Raw genomic sequence first — 16,409 nt, 5'->3', positions numbered from 1 at the left:
AGAGACACTGGTAGAAGGTGTGGTCCGACTCCGATGCAGAATGCAGTAAAACACGATGAGAGAATCGGGAGTGGATACACTCTGGATAGACGGGGTCCGCTCTTCACCTGACTTACCACTACAGGTAGCAACCTTCCAGGTTCCACTATACTTGGATGACTAAGAAACCATCTCTGCGCCCAATGATGTTGATAACTTGATACTACTAGGCTGTAGCCCATAAGAGATGCTTAGGTGGGTAAACAGTATCCACCAGGCGGCAATGTATGTACATTGTAACAAGTATACATCAAGGACAGTCCAACTTAGTCACTCCACTATCAAGCCTGCTGAGTAATGCATCAAATCCTCCCCCGCAGCAGGATCCCCGAGGTGTAATCAGATTCTATCCGATTCTCCAGGGCTCTTCAAGTCTCTGTTGTTCGCTGGGGTTCGATGCTGGTGATTGGAGACACGTATACTGAAACAAACGAGGCCTTCCAAGGTGAAGTTGCCATGCTTCCATGACAGAAAGGATGACTAAGGTAAATTGCTCACCTCAGGCCATGACACTACCTGAATTTCATTGGGTGCAATTATGTGGTTCTTCCATTGAGTTGAAGCAAATTTGGACAATAATAATAATGCCTCTCAAACATCTACACGTACTTTATTACCTTTTACGTATGAACTTACGACCTAGTTCTACCTACCCACCACTTACCAACCGAACCGTCTCGGATCGACTATCTAATCACTGATAAAGATATTGATCCGGAAGAGTCAAGTTCAATCCAATTCCAGACCTCCAGATCCAACAGATAATCCTGTGCGCGGGCCGGGCATTCGCGACTCTGATCCACGTCAATTGATTCCATCCACTACTCGAGTGTCCGCTCTCTGCGTCATCCATGCAGCCGGTCTTACGCTGACCAAGCTAGGTCTTTGTTCAGGCGCTGTTCTCGATCAACGGAACGCCAAGCTCCGAAATCATGGAGGCAGTGGAATGTGAGGTGGCCGCAGGTACTTCATGGACAGATACTCAAGGCTGGATGGAGTATATTTTACTAGATAATGAAACGATAGAGAATAAAGTGAGATGGATGGATCCATGTTGAAGCGGGTTTGACTTGATCCCACGCGCACGTGCCGGTTTGGAGGCTCAGTCTCACTAGTCACAAAGGGGACAATGTCCTCCCGATTTCAGTCCGGTTGGGCGTCAGGCGCCCGTATTTTGATCCCTCAACGTCCGCCCGTCATGAGGACAATGATCGAAAAGAAAGAAAGATTGAGAACCGATGCGAAAAAAGAATAAGGAATAATTGGTCCATACATTATCATAACATATCAACAGGATCCGTGGAACTAAAAATCAAGAGACGCCAACGCTTAAAGGGTATAGTAACTCGCCATCTCCTCTTGAAACCAATTGTAAGAATAATACAGTTGCTCGGCCATTTGCGGGTCGATCATGGGCATTGCGCCACTGCCATCCACCAGCAACACATCGTCCAAGACCGGCGCCAACGGCACCGGTGGCGGTGGAGGGGGTGCCAGGGTCACGGCAAGTTGGGGGGCAGAAGCGGTGGTGGCATGTGCGGGGTGTGTCGCGGAGTTTGCTGCGAAAGATATGGTAGTTGAAGCGATGGGTGCTGCTGCTGCTGCTGTTGCTGTTGCTGTTGCTGTTGCTGTTGCTGTTGCTGTTCTTGCTGTTGTTGCTGCTGTTGCTGTTGTTGCTGCTGTTGTTGTTGTTGCTGCTGCTGCTGCTGCTGCTGCTGCCGTTGTTGTTGTTGTTGTTGTTGCTGCTGTTGTTGCTGTTGCTGTTGCTGCTGCTGCTGGCGATATGCCATCTGACTGAAGATGGTGGTGCTCTGGTGTCGAAAGGTCTCCGCCAATCGATCCACCCCGGGCCGTCGCTTGCCAAATTGCTCCAACAAAACCACAACGGCTTGAATGGCCCGGCGCATCATCTGCTCATCTGGTTGCCACATAGGGGGACGAGAATCGCGCAAACACCGCGCATTCTGCTCCAAGCACCACAGGATGGTGATTCCCGCAAAGTAGACTTGACTCAAAGTCAACCAGATCCACTTGAGTTTGCCGACGGAGTAACTGTCCCAGTACGACCGAATCACCTGGATACTGGAATCGCCGCAGCTGATGACACTGATCGTGTCGGGGTGGGGATTACGAGGACTTGGGCGGTACATCAACAGCAGGGTCGTGTAGTACAGATAGTCATAGTAGGAGGTCGAATACAGGAGAGCTGACGGGTAGACTGGCGCCGAAAAGCGCCAGTCATCGACCTCTCGACGAAACTCGGCCAGCGTGGCTGCGGCCTCTTCGGGCGGTAGCTGTGGGAGATTGCTGTATACTGAGGCGGGGTCAGCGGCCAAGCCAACTCCAGCACCACTGGACACAACACTTACAGTAGTGGTAGATCCGAGAGAAGATCCGTCGAAGTCGAATGACCTGAAGCGGGATGGTCATGATGCTGGCCCCCGGTGCCTCCATCCCATCCTCATTCAGTTCCCGGGGTAAGCCAACACTGATATCGTCATCGGAGATGCCTAATGGCCGGCCCAACGTACTGGCGATCAGACGATCCAGGTTGTACAAACTCCAAAAAGCCCGTTTAGCCATCTCTTCCTCCATGGGGGTGGGATATGGCCGAGCTTTGTGGAGGCCCATGCTGATGGCCAGTCGTAAGGTGGCTCCCAAGACATGCCAGATACTCGGACCGGACGTGGCAAACATGGAATACAGAGCCAAGCCGAGAAGTGCTCGAATCGAGGGTAGGTCTTCATTCTGGAGTGCATGCGACAGAGTTTCTTGGCTCGCCTGATAGAAGTCCGTTGCCTGGGCCGGCTCGGCCGACCCTATCAAGAGAGCAATGGCAATGATGATGTGGTAGGTATTGTGTACCTCCGGCGCGGGCACGCCGCCCTTGTAGATGTGTCGCAGATGGCCGAAGAATTCTGAACGAGGCAGGAATGGATATTGGTAACCCAGACTGTCAAAGTATTGCCCGGCAACCCGTTCGGCCTCTTCCAGTGAGGACAGACGCAGCACTCGCGGTGCCACAGCAGGTCGTGCTACCGATGGACGACGGTTCTCCAGCTGATCGCGCAGGATCTCGCCGACGTTGGGCAATTCCACCCCCACGCCCGTAGGAGGTTCTGTCGCGATCGCTGCCAGGCCCGGTGGGGTCGAAGTCGAGCTGTTCGCAAAGGGACTGAGCATGGTGGTAGGGGTCGTCGACAAGGGATGCGGCGTCGGCAGCGCAAGGGACGACCGAGTCGCGCTCGAGGCGATCATCGCAGGCACCCGACACCACCAGTCCGGGTCCGACCCTCCATCCACGCTGGAGCCTGTGGCCATGTTGGCCACGGCGATGCCCACCTTCCGGTGAACAATCTCCTCCAACCATCGCACTCGATTCTGGAGCGTCTCTAGTTGATCTCGCGGCACGGAGGCACTGGCGACCTGTGGTCCCGGCGGAGGGACGGTACATCGCACCCCTGCGCGGGTGCACGCCGAGCAGTTGGGGTAACGAAAGTCACATTTCTTCTTGCGTTTCCGGCAAAAGTCGCAGGCCGTGGAGACACGCTTGCTTCGCGTGGCCGTGGCCGTGGCCGTGGCCGTCGTCGAGTCGAGGGGCGAGAGCGAGTCGGACGGCGGTGGGGGTTGCGGTGTTGAGGAGGGCGGACGTGCCAGCGGGGAAGGAGATGGCTGGGCACGAGGGGAGGCTTTAGAGAAGGAGGTCGTGGTGGGGGACGACCAAGTCACGGGCAGCAAGGCAGGGGCCTCGAGGCGGAATTTGCCAAGCTGATCGCGAAAGTCCTTGCTCGTCATGGTGAGGGAAGAAGGGAAAGGCGGCTGGGGCCGCAAGCCATTGTTGGGTTTGGGGGGGGAGGGGGGTGGGAGGCTCCGATCCCGGCAGCAGCAGCAGAAGAACGTGTGTGTTGGAAGTTGGGGAGAAAGACAAGTGGGGGTCACTCCTCTGCGGTTGAGGCAGTGAGAACGGAGACGTCGGAGAGGGAGGCAGAGGCAGGAGCAGGACTGAAGCGCAGTTCTGGTCAACCCAGTCGCGCTTGCCCGCTTGCACGCTTGATGTCACGGACTTTCTCCGCGCGACGGAACGGAGAAGGTGACCCAGGCACCGGAATCGCAGCCTGGTCAAGTCTCGTCGTCTCTCTTTTGCTCTCGCTTCGGCCACAGAGTGTCGGCCTCATTGAACATCAGGCATTTGTTCAATGATGGGAAAGGAAGAGTGAAATGAACGTGGTCGAGGCGTAAAGCGGCAAGGTTAGTCTCGGCGATGCGGCCACGAACGGAGACGTCTCGTGATTTTCTCCCGGGTTTTGGCTACTCTCCTGTCTCCAGGCGTTGTACCTCGACTAAGTCTCTCTCTCTCTCTCTCTCTCTCTCTCTCTCCCGATGTGTCTGTCGGCACTCTGCACTCTCCACTCTCCGCTCTAACTTGTAGTGTAGCGATGACCAAACAGTAGTAGAAGGTAGGATTGCCTGATCGCCTTGTGCTGTACAAGCTGGATGGGCCATAGCCAACGTACATGAATGTACTATTTGAGTTGGGTCACGACTCACGACTCACCACTGCAGCCCTGTGGGGAGAACGGATACTGTAGTGGTACGACCAGGTACCTGAGGTACCTTACCTAAGATACCTGTACGCTCTAACAGTAAGGTACTTCGAAGTCTTCGAGTACCTGATTTGCTGCTGCTGCTGCTGCTGCTGCTACGATTGAGGACTGCCCAAGACGGACCGGGCTGGAGGGCCTTGTTACGATAGTCTTCGTACCGCCTCCCTGTTTAAAGCTTCTTCCAAAGGCCTTCGATGAGTCTTCGATGCACCGACGCTGCGGCACACTCTATCAGCCGGTCCATGCATTGTTCTGCTACACAATAAAGGTCTCCCGTCGGGGCTGGTTGCCCGGGTGGTGTCAGTGGCGGTCATTCTTCAGCGTGGATAAGCTCTGAAACGTCCGTAACGTCCGTCTGCGATCCTTCAAACTGCTCGTTGTAACTTTCCACGGACAAGAGCTCCAATCGTAGCGGGCATCTCTCTGCATATGGTTATACATCATGCACTCTCTGCAGTGGTGGGATTCGCATTTGGGGTCGGGTCAACACAGAGACAAATCTCTCTCCAGATTCCCCTCCCATGGACCGTGTACAAGTGAACATACACCACTGCCCGTTGATCCTCCGAGGCGCACCCACGATCTCAATTTCACCTTCATCGTCATCGTGGCGACATCCGTGACCACCGTGACAACCGAACATCATTCCCATGAGATTGACCCCGGCGTCATGGTGAACCGTGCGACCACGATCCTACTTTACCCAGGAGAAAGAACGAATTAGAAAGGATGACTGCATCCAACTAATCTGATCCGAGCGAAGCATCACCACGAGTGACAGGGGCCGACAGCGAGGATGTGAACAAATAACCTCCTCTGGTTCAACCGCCCAGAGCTTAGGTTCGATTCCTCTGCAGAACCACCACCCCCACCCATGGGGCGCATGGATCGGGATCAGCCTCGAGGATTACCCAAATTGGCTGCCCTCGCTCGTATCGCTTCCCTCGTGGATACCACCTTGAGGTGCACGGAGACAACAATCCCCCTCACGGTGGTCGCAAAATGGTGCAGGTTGGAGTATGATTTTGCGAGACTCGTCGACAAGCCATGTCCGTGACGAATGGTAGTAGGAAGTCGCTTGCTTCCAACGTCTACCCGTGGAGTGACAGCCTGGACAGACATATAAGAGAAGCGATTCCCCCGTCTCAACCCATTGCTCTCAGTGCCCACTGCCAACTACCGAGATACAACTTCAATTCAAACTTCAAACATGAAAGCATCTCTGCTATCTCTTCTCGTGGCCGTTGGGGTTGCGCAGGCCAGCGTGCAGGGGTTTGACATTTCCGGATATCAAAGTAATGTCGACTTTGCCGGTGCCTATTCTTCCGGGGCTCGGTTTGTCATTATCAAGGCGAGTACCGAGTCAAGTCCGGACGTTGAAAGGGACTGAAAGCATCCAAATGGACGGAACGCACGAGCTGACGACCATTGTTGTTCGACAGGCCACCGAAGGTACGACTTTCACCGACAGCACTTTCTCCAGCCACTACACCGGCGCAACGTCTGCCGGTCTCATTCGCGGGGGGTATCACTTTGCCCGTCCGGACACCAGCTCCGGGGCCACCCAGGCCAGTTTCTTCCTGGCCCACGGTGGAGGCTGGTCCAGTGATGGCATCACCCTGCCGGGCATGCTGGATATCGAGTACAACCCGTATGGGGCCACCTGCTACGGCCTCAGCGCCTCGTCCATGGTAGCCTGGATCCGAGACTTTGGGGAGACCTACAAGAGTGCAACGGGTCGCTACCCCATGATCTACACCACGGCCGACTGGTGGAACACGTGCACCGGGGGCAGCACGGCTTTCAGCCAGGACTATCCGCTGGTCCTGGCTCGGTACTCGAGCTCTGTCGGCACCATCCCTGGCGGTTGGCCATATCAGAGCTTCTGGCAGAATGCCGACTCGTACGCATATGGTGGTGACTCTGATCTCTGGAATGGAAGTGAGGCTGCCCTTCAGACTTTTGCTCGGGGTTAAGACGTGATATTGGACGGGGTTTGGGGGCTATCTGTGCTTGTTTTGTCTCCGGCAGGGGCATATCCCTCAAAGAAGCATGCTTGATCCTGTATATAAGCCGATGCCCATCTAGCTGGGTGCATGCACCCCCGTCACGATGTGCCCGAAACTCAGGTTATCGGTGGCTTGTACAAAACGCAGTGCACATTCTGCAAATATTTGACCAGGCATTGTGGTTCTCCGAGTATCTAGGATTGATGGAATGCCGTCAGGCTTGGCGAATATGGTTGATTAGCTGGCGATCTACCATAAAGCCCCCGATCACTACAAAAGTAGCCACTAGCCAGGCACTTCCAATGATGTGCCACCTCATCAACCCGACCATACACGTGCAGCTAGTAGACACGTTCAATACAATATACGGTCCAGTTTCCAAGTAAGGGACGAGCATTCGGCACAACCCTACCACACGGGAAGCTCCAGTTGTTCGGCCCCTAACGGCCTCGTATGTCCGAAAGGCCGACCGGAGCCGGACTTCTAGAACATCGCGGATTTTGCGACTTTCAAAAGCCGAGACCAAGTGTATCTTTAGGTAGTGTTAGTGTTTGATCTCTGTCCCCTACAGAAGTGTGAGCCTCTCATAGTAAAATGACGGAGTGAGGTCAACCCTGACGAATACTCTAGGCCGTAAGCACTGTAGAAGTGTGGACTGTAGAAGTGTGGACTGTAGAAGTGTGGACTGTAGAAGTGTGGACTGTGAACTGATGGGATACGGCTACTGTAGGGGCAGCAGTATCGATGTGTGAGAGGGATGAGGAGTGAGATTGCTATGGGGGAGAGATTCTACCTAAGCTATGGACTGTGGTGAGTGGCAGAATCACATGTCATACGAACACGAACTATGGACGATAGACCGTAGAGTGTAGACTACTAGACTGTAATGACGCCGGGTTTTCCTCGTCCGGAATACCAGCGGACATCTTACCCTACCTCTTGCATGGATTTAGCTGGATCAGATCTGCTTCAATCCAGATAAGCGAATCAGACGACTTGCAAGCGGGAATCCCCACGATCGGTCCTCGGCGCCGTGGTGAGATCTGAGCAGATGACGTCGTCCAAGCGGATGCTGTTGCGGATCGAGAGATCCAGTTCCCTGCTGAACCACGATCGCCGCAGATATCAAAGCCTATCAGCAGCCACCGAGCCAGCTAATGATCTGACGGGACCCGATTTTGTTAAGCCATGATTTGCTGCCCGTCGCCTTTGGCTCATCGACTTTCACACCGATGGAAATCGGTATGGAGCTTTCGGACCGGACCAATTCGTCCGTTGGCAATGCGCCGCCCCCCCCCCCCCCCCGTTGACGGTCTTTCATGCCGGAACATGATCCAATGTCCGACAGATCAGTCATTGGAAGATTTGCGGAATCAAGGGATTCCTGATATGGGCTGCTAGCCCGGACTGGCCCAGATTCTTTAATAATCGCGGCTTATCCCTTGCGAATCATTTTACTGGAGAGAAACATTCTCTACAGTGCAAATTCTACAACGCTAAACCCCGAGGCAAAAGAGGACTTATCAACAATCAACCCCTATCGAGCTCAAAATGAAGTTTTCAATCTTGGCTGCGATATCTGTTGTCGAATTCGCCCTGGCGCAGAATCTCACCCAGCTTCCGTTCTGCGCAGTACGCATTTCTCCTCTTTACGCGCAGCTATCGAAATGCAAACGCCGATGACGACCCGGCCTTTGCACTTCATAACATGGCGCTGACTTGACTTTGCCCACAGATTTCCTGCGCATTTCGAGCAATCGCTTCAGCTGGATGTAGCGTGACCGACGCAAAGTGTATATGCACCAAAGACTCGTTCTTCACAGACATCAACTCCTGTCTGACAACTTCGTGCAGTGGAGACAACAAACAAAGTGCGTCGACTTTTGGCTGATCGTAGAGGGGTATCGACTAATCACCTTTCTCACATAGAAACCATCGACTTTGCTCGCTCGTTCTGCGGCTCAGCAGGTGTCTCCATTCCAACTCCTCCGAGGTCATCCGCACCAGTGGCTGCCCCAACGAGAGCTGCTTCATCGACGACCGTCTTTTCGTCGACGGCCGTCGCGACGACCATCTCTAGTGCCACTGTCTCCGTCATTAGCAACGGCCATCCCAACGATCAATATGTCACAAACAACGTCCGGCTTCCGATCACCCATGTGCTCGTTGTGAGATCATAGTGGAGGAGGCCTGGTGGCTTGGCATTGTTGAACTCGGAATGCGACAGTCTGAGACTTCAAAGCCTCAATATACGCCGACCAAAGATTCCAGGACGAAGCCAAGTCGCAGCATCTGTCAGAACGTATGCCGGATGAGGTGGCGATGGAAGGACGAAGGGCTGCATGGGATAATCCGGATCGGCCACCGAACACTTTCTTGGGATCAGCACATCATTGTGTTTGTTTGATGGCATGCAGGATCCGCTCTACCTATGAGCCCCTGGCGGTTTGTTCTGCCATAGAGAGTTGCAGATCTCCCCGCGCGCGGGTCGCCTGGCAAGCTGAGTCACAGAATACCCTCGGGCTGTCAAGATGGGACTTCTTCACATCTACTGATTCCTTGTGCATCACCAGCGCCAATATTGCTTCTCCTCAAAGGTGCTTACACTGTGAAACTTAATAAGGTGGTTGAGCGTGCACTACGACAATCGTGTCCATAGGTGGGGATGCGAGAGGCATGGGATAGCGGTTCAGAGTTGGGCAACGCTAGATGTTCGAAAGGCAAAATGTCTTGACATCTGCGAAGGTGCACACTCTCTAGAGCAGTTCTCATTGCCACTGAATTGGATGCTTGGCCGGCCTGGCCTAGGAGGTAGTCACCTAAGCTTTCAAGTTCGTTGGTCTGGTCGTGAGACGCGCACAGCTCGCACGCAGCATGATCTCCTCACACGTGTCCCAAAAGAAGGATCTCTTCGTCCTGACGTTTGCTGGGCCGGATCTTTCACTCTCAAATCTCTTCCCACGAGTATACGTATGAAAGGGTTCTTCTTTGTCTTCGTACGTTTTGAAGATACCTGATATCGCTCAAATCATGTGAAATGAAACAAGTAAATAGTGAACACTGTCTGTCCAAGTCACGATTGTCCCCAATCGTTGCTCCACTCCGGAGTGTTGCGAATCTGGGAGGTCCGAATTCACAGATCTGGTGCTCGGGAGGTTCTCAAAGACACACACCTGGACACTTTGAACTAAGGTTCCTTATTCTCCCGAGGTTGAGATATTCTTGCCCCGTGCTCACTTTTCACTTTGAGTCATCTGCTTCAATCAGACCAGGTCAGCTTGAAAAGCATAGCACGCATCTTCTGATCCCGACCAACTGAAAAGTATGGCACGGCCTCCGAATCCTTTCATGTTCCCATGAATTCACTGAAATAATTCTGCGGGCTACTTGCCCAGTGCAGACTCTTCACGTAAATGGCATCGTGTAAAGCCTGGTCGCCGCTTTGATCACCTGAAGGTGGGGACCGCCTCATCTGTGTCCGTGTAGCCGAAATGATCGAGCTGCCGAACTGCCGAACTTTGACAATAATGACCATGTTCCTGTTTGTTTTCGGTGTCAAAGCACCTTCTGAAAGTTAAAAAAAAAATCCCACGAGCCGAATGAAACCGCGTGTTGTAGAACCACCGAGGCACAAAGGTCGGGGATTCAAGGTTCAAGAATGTCCGACAGATGACAACTCAAGGTGCGAGTAAAGACGAAGCAAGCTACTCTAGGTGCATTCCCCACGGCTCTTTGGTCGGTCTCGCATAGAACGCATCAACGGTAGTTGCAACAAATCTCCAGCGACTAACTTGATATGGGTTCTGCTCCCGTGAGAGTTTGCATGCCGCAGTGGCATCGACGCAACTCCAATGGAACCATCGACCAAATGCCGCAACCAAAACTTCAAGTGGATTCGAAAATTGGTCGAAGCATCGGAATTATCCAAATTCGTCACATTTGTCCGGGCTTTCATCAGGGAACCGACAGGCACACCACCCCCGCATTTGACCAACGAGACGAATGGCGGGGGGACATTAAGGTTGGCGGGGAAGTGGAGATGGTGACTGTTGACTTTGCGGCCTGATGAGTTTGCTCGCTTGGCGCCAAAGCCACGATAACGATTGGTCCACACAGTTTCTGCAAGCCTGGGGGTGAACTGAATGACCTCGGTGTTTTCTGGAGCACTTGAGAAACATTTGTTACATGTGAATCATGAAGAACGACTATAAGAAGAGGTGATAGTGGTAGGAAATCTCAGTAGACACTCAAGAACTTGCCTTTCAAATATCAGAGACTTGACCAAGATGAGATTCAACATTGATCGTTTGTTCTTCCTTTCTCTTGGGGTAGCAGTTTCTGCTGCCCCAGTGCAGGAATTGAATGAAAGGGATCTCGTTGAGCGAGGAGCTGGATTCAATACCTTCTTGAGCATTCTCCTCAGCAACCTTCCGGTGATCGACACGACGATCACCGAAGGTACTTCGTTGATCACCGACTTTGACAGTGTTCTCGCAGCTTTGACTGGGGCTCAAACCACCTACAATGAGCTGGGGGGGGCATGCAGAAAATACACCGTGATCTTCGCTCGTGGTACAGCAGAACCGGGCAACGTATGCATTCCAGAGATTCCATATTCGGCTATCCTGATGGACATTAACTGATCAACTCTGCTCAGGTTGGCGTTCTCGTTGGCCCTCCGCTGTTTGATGCGATGGATGACCAGTTTGGCTCCTCGGCAATCACTGTGCAAGGTGTCAATGACTATTCTGCCTCGGTTCAAGGCTATCTGGATGGTGGAGACCCTAATGGAAGTGCCGAAATGTAAGGTTTCGGATCATTATCTCAAAGACTGAAATTATAGTCCCGCTAACAAATTAACTTCATCCCATAGGGCCCGTCAGATCAAGGCGGCAAAGGCGCAATGCCCCGGTACCAAACTGATTGCATCAGGATACTCCCAAGGCTGCCAGATCGTCCACAACGCAATCAACCAACTCGACAGTGTTACTGCTAGCTGGATTTCGAGTGTCCTGCTTTTCGGAGACCCCCGTAAGTCTTTGAACAGAGATGTCTCTCATTCTTGATGGTAGATTTCGTGAACTAACTGCGGTGATAATAATAGTCAAAGGACAAGCGATGAACAGTGTCCCAGCTTCGCGCGTCTTCACTGCGTGCCATGCTGCGGATGATATCTGCAAGGATGGGATTCTTATTGGGCCTTCGCATCTCACCTATGCTGTGGACGTAGTCAACGCTGTCAATTTTGCAGCCTCCGTTTAGGCGTCACAAGTCGGATTAATGGTTCAGTGGCTTATGGCTGAAGAGTCACAAATATACCACTTCAATATTCTTCCTCTTTATCTTCTCATCGCAGTGACCTTCCAGAGGATGGAAAAGTTTGGCGTCTGATTAAGGTAGCCGTATAAGTAACATTTGAATGGATCATAAGCACCGGTTAGGCGACGGTTCAATATCGGCGGGCTGAAAGGTTTTCGTGACCGGCCACTTTTTGGCTGGCACCTCCAGCTGTAGGTGGATCGAGGGCAACCCGATCGGCTGCCATCTATAGATCCTGTGGATTTCAATTACGCGTCTCCACTGCTAATCCACCCGGACACCCGCCGTCGGCCAGGGGACGGCTCTGGCGTGAAACAGCCGGAGCCTCGGGTCAATGTTCAGAACATGCCTCATTCCCATGTCTGAGTATCGCAGCACCACAAATTCTCCCTTACAATAGTGAAACTAGACCAGGCTTTTAGCATATTCCTCCCCCTGAATGCAAGTGACCATTGCAACTTCTAGACTACAGGAACACCTAGAGAGCACTTACGGAGTTTTTCGCTCTTTCTCCATCGAGTCCCCTATTGATATTCTATCTCTGCCATTCCGCAGCGTAGAGCCTACTATCTGAGGGACGGTCTCGCTACCATTTTATTAGATGATGGCACCGTATTTTCAATAGTCACGGCTAGGTGAGTATGTTTTTAAAAATACGGTTTCGCAACTGTTTTTGAAAAGCAACAGTCTCACTTCTCATGCTGTTTTTTTAATCATAGCCGAATTATAACTATGATTTTTCAAAAATGATTTTGGCCCGCAACTTAGGAAAAATATGATGACTATCAAAATTCAAAAATGTTTAGTTTTCAAATATAGTTATCACACAGTTTGCTACGATCATATTATTATACTTATATAGGAATAATATAATTAACTCTCCGATACCGTATATAAAATAAAATCGATGATACAATAGATCATTCGAAAGGGGCTCCCTGATAAATTCGTCTGCGTCGGTGGGTTTGTGGGTCCCCGGGTGGTGAGTCGGCATAGACCTTGCCAACGAGCCAAGCGGGCCGGACTTTTAGGCTCGCGCCCGCGCGCGAGCCGAGAATTTAAGCTCGTACCCGCGAGCCTTCAAACCACGAGCTTAGAGCTCGCGGGCTCCGAGCTAATACTTACAGACTTAAGCTCGTGCTCGCGAGCTTTCGCAAGGTCTACAAACACTAACACTGAGTCTGCCTCGACAACCGCTTTTCCCGGATCAACCAGACGCAGTCCGGGTATTCTGGGGCTACGCTATATTCCGAGGGAACGAGGGGAATTTCATGAACATCAGCTTGATCTCCCCGTTGAAGAAACAATGTCCCAGTCAATCACAATCCCCTCCGTGATGCCGCGCATGACGGCAGCCCTGCAACCTAGAAATCATAGCGATCGGCCCAAGGTAGTTCCGCAGGGAATGGCGAATATGGCGCTCATCGGTCAGTTTGTGGATATTCCCGGGGAGATAGTGACAGTTGGCTACATGGTGCGTAAGGCGAAAATGGCAGTGCATCAGCTTATGGGGTCAGAGAGGCAACTTAAGAAGTCGTGGCGGCGATCGGCTGCAAAATGCCATAGCATTAAACTCCTGACGGAAGTTCTCTAACTTCTTAGTGCTATTCAATTTGTCTTTTGAGCACAGGTCACGCCGGTAGATTAGTGGCCGATTCCCGCGTCCACACAGTGATAAGCGGGTCTGACCTGTTACAGTGATAACTTCTTAACGTACAAGGAAGATTGTCGTATGGGAAGGGCTACAGCAGAATTGGATTCAATTCCACTAGGCCAACATGCCGTTTACGACAATCTTGAGGGAAGAAAGGAGGAAAGGTCAGAGTCGGTTTCAGTCCTTAAGTGCTGGTCCTGTTCGGGATAGAATCCTCTAGCACCTCGTTCTGCCAAGACGCTATTTCGAAAGGCAATGGCATACGGTTTACCGCCGGGTTTTGTCCCGTCACAATCATCACTTCAACACGCCCTGGTCATTATTGTTGAAGCTTATAGTTTCGCAACCAGGACGCACACTATGACTTGCTACGCCCACGTTTTATCACATGGACACACTACTGTCATTAAGTATTTATGAGATTTTGCAAATACAACATGCGTTGATCGATCGAAGCAAGGGACGATGGTCTTAAGTGCAGAGTACATGAAGAGATGAGAGGCTGATTACACGCTAGAGCAATGTAAAGACATCAGAGTGGTTCGACGTCTCTTGCAATGGTCACGAGCGCATTTGGATAGTCCTAGGTGGGAATAGAAGCGCAAGTATTTCAAGGATTTATGAGAGCCTTGAACTTGAGTTTGGGGTCGTATGCCTTTCTCAGTTCGACAAGTTTGTCCCAATGCTTGCCGTACGTCTGCAGGGGTGAGAAGAAATGTTAGTTGAAATCATAAGCACGGCGTTCGAAGACATGCTACTCGCCTTCTTGGGATCATGGAGCTCGTCGAGCCCTGCAGGCAGAATGGTGTAGTCCTGGTTGGATTCGCCGAAAATTTCTTCAGGGGTTTTGATTGCAACTTCACGGGCCTTTTGTTCCTGTTCGGCCGTTCCATCTGCGGGGCTTCCTGTGAGGACTAGCAGATAGTGCTTGTCATCGAGCCGGCGAGGCCAGGCGAGCCCCGCTTGACCACCAATTGGTGGACTCTACAGGCTTGTCAGCTTATCCTGTTACCACAATGTTAAATATGCGTGTGGCTTACCAGGACAAAAAACTCAAAGATCATCATAGTCCGGTCATGAATCGCTTCGTCGACAGATTTGATCTTTTCTTGCCATTTCAGCGCACGGATGATATGATCGGCGCTCACGTCAGGTATACTCATTGGTACGGCGCGGAAATTCTTCATGGTGCCTTTCAGGAACGCCGCGTTCTCTTTGAGGAATCTGTTAGCCTCTTTCCCCTATAGATCAGGTTGATCACATACGCTGCATATCGACCACACCCTTCATGTCGACTACCGTGGTCCGATCGATGGCTCCTGGAATATCGAGCGCCCAGCTAAACGCTTCCCGTCCGTGGCGCTCACCGCAGGCGTCGTAAACATGAATTGCAATCATGTCACCGTTCACAGCCTTCAGATCATGCTCATTCAGGATTGTATGCAGTAGCTGATATCGGACCGAGTACATCATCACGCTAATCTTTGGGTGCTGGGGTTTTGAGACGAACTCAGCAATTTGCTGAGCGACGGCTACCAACTCCTCCTTAGGAACCAAAATCATGCCAGTCCAAATCTTCGTCGGGTAGTAGTGGGCTCGGAGGAAGACCTTCGTCATGACTAGGGAGATATGTCATTAGTCGGTTCGCAATGTGATGTCAAAAGCAGATGGGCGACAGGACTCACTGCCAAAACCACCACCACTTCCTCGAAGAGCCCACAATAGAGAGGGCTCTTCGGATGCTTTAACTACACGGCCATCATATTTGACCACCTCTGCGTCGAGAAAGTTGATAGGGTCAGCTATGCACCCGAACTCCGAGGCCATCCAGGAATAGCCGCCATGGAGTATAGCTCCGCCGACGCCAACGCTTGGGGTTCGCGCTCCATTTACTAGACAATAACGGTCAGAGGAGTGTCCATATCCCAGAAAAGTGATTCACTCACGGACAAAGTGCGGATCAGCCTCGCGCATCTTGTGGGCGACCTCAGCCCACGTCGCCCCAACACCAACAACGGCAAGCTTGTTGACGGGATCATATTCAAAGGATTTGAACTTGAGAAGGCTGATTAAGACATCACTGGAAGATGCGGACTTGAAACCTTGGCCTCGCACGTGGAAGTCCAACTCGGAGGCATACAGGAAATTCACCATCTTTGCCAGTGATTGCGTCGAGGTAGGAACAAATACAACAGCCGGGTGAAGTTCCCTCTCCACGGAGAAGGTCATAGAATGCAGCTTATAATCGTCAGCTGTCGTAGCTAAGACTTCATCAGAGCCAAGTTCCCTGATAAGGGGTTCAAGGGCAACGAGGACCTTCTTGGCCCTATCCGTCTGGTTTTGCTCAATCGCCATTTCAAAGTTTTAGAGGACAGAGATGACCCAATTGAGAGAACGATGTTGAGGAAGTTTTGTGTAGATACAATTCACTCAAGCCTGGTAATTACGTACTTGGCCACTGATTTTATATTTTAGATTCGTTACCCACGCGGACTTAACGCACTTAAAGATACGCGCCGCGAAGCATTATCCACGCTGTCGGCCTTCATGAGTAGCGGGGCCGCGCCACAGTTCAACTCTAGTTCGGCTTCCGAGCAGACCGAGTGCCGGAAGGACAACCTCATACTCACCCTCCCGAATCCTTTTACGTAGCAAATTATGGGCCTAGAGACTAGCAAGCAACGAGCACTCATTGGGTTTCTGGTTCCACATAGAAAGATATGTACGCCTGTAGAAAAAGAGACCTTCTCTTCTCCAATCAGAGCCTGTCACAAAAATAATCCT

General features: G+C 51.8%; 5 protein-coding genes across 5 annotated transcripts; 3 read left to right on the top strand and 2 right to left on the bottom strand.

The window, feature by feature from the left end:
• Window positions 1-1,368: 1,368 nt before the first annotated feature.
• Window positions 1,369-3,834, bottom strand: N7539_006000 (putative C6 transcription factor; the record flags this gene model as incomplete). Its single annotated transcript, XM_056935602.1, has 3 exons — window positions 1,369-1,598; window positions 1,835-2,353; window positions 2,409-3,834. The coding sequence occupies 3 exons, from the start codon at window positions 3,832-3,834 to the stop codon at window positions 1,369-1,371; spliced, it is 2,175 nt and encodes a 724-aa protein (XP_056789474.1).
• Window positions 3,835-5,853: 2,019 nt separating this feature from the next.
• N7539_005999 (lysozyme) lies at window positions 5,854-6,619 on the top strand (the record flags this gene model as incomplete). Its single annotated transcript, XM_056935601.1, has 2 exons — window positions 5,854-5,978; window positions 6,037-6,619. 2 exons carry the CDS (start codon window positions 5,854-5,856, stop codon window positions 6,617-6,619), a joined length of 708 nt encoding a protein of 235 aa, XP_056789473.1.
• Window positions 6,620-8,203: 1,584 nt separating this feature from the next.
• Window positions 8,204-8,820, top strand: N7539_005998 (CFEM domain-containing protein; the record flags this gene model as incomplete). The annotated part of the gene is made up of 3 exons (XM_056935600.1): window positions 8,204-8,284; window positions 8,388-8,523; window positions 8,582-8,820. Coding segments are annotated over 3 exons (456 nt in total), but the record flags the coding sequence as incomplete, so codon positions are not given.
• Window positions 8,821-10,938: 2,118 nt separating this feature from the next.
• N7539_005997 (Cutinase) lies at window positions 10,939-11,914 on the top strand (the record flags this gene model as incomplete). The annotated part of the gene is made up of 4 exons (XM_056935599.1): window positions 10,939-11,244; window positions 11,310-11,455; window positions 11,526-11,683; window positions 11,757-11,914. 4 exons carry the CDS (start codon window positions 10,939-10,941, stop codon window positions 11,912-11,914), a joined length of 768 nt encoding a protein of 255 aa, XP_056789471.1.
• A 2,371-nt stretch (window positions 11,915-14,285) lies between these two features.
• N7539_005996 (FAD-binding oxidoreductase) lies at window positions 14,286-15,980 on the bottom strand (the record flags this gene model as incomplete). The annotated part of the gene is made up of 5 exons (XM_056935598.1): window positions 14,286-14,609; window positions 14,666-14,838; window positions 14,891-15,244; window positions 15,311-15,517; window positions 15,572-15,980. 5 exons carry the CDS (start codon window positions 15,978-15,980, stop codon window positions 14,286-14,288), a joined length of 1,467 nt encoding a protein of 488 aa, XP_056789470.1.
• Window positions 15,981-16,409: the final 429 nt, after the last annotated feature.

This window comes from Penicillium diatomitis (genome assembly GCF_028827545.1).
Source record: "Penicillium diatomitis strain IBT 30728 chromosome Unknown utg000006l_segment0_segment0, whole genome shotgun sequence".
NCBI lineage: Eukaryota > Fungi > Ascomycota > Eurotiomycetes > Eurotiales > Aspergillaceae > Penicillium > Penicillium diatomitis.
This window is presented reverse-complemented; position numbering and strand designations above follow the sequence as displayed.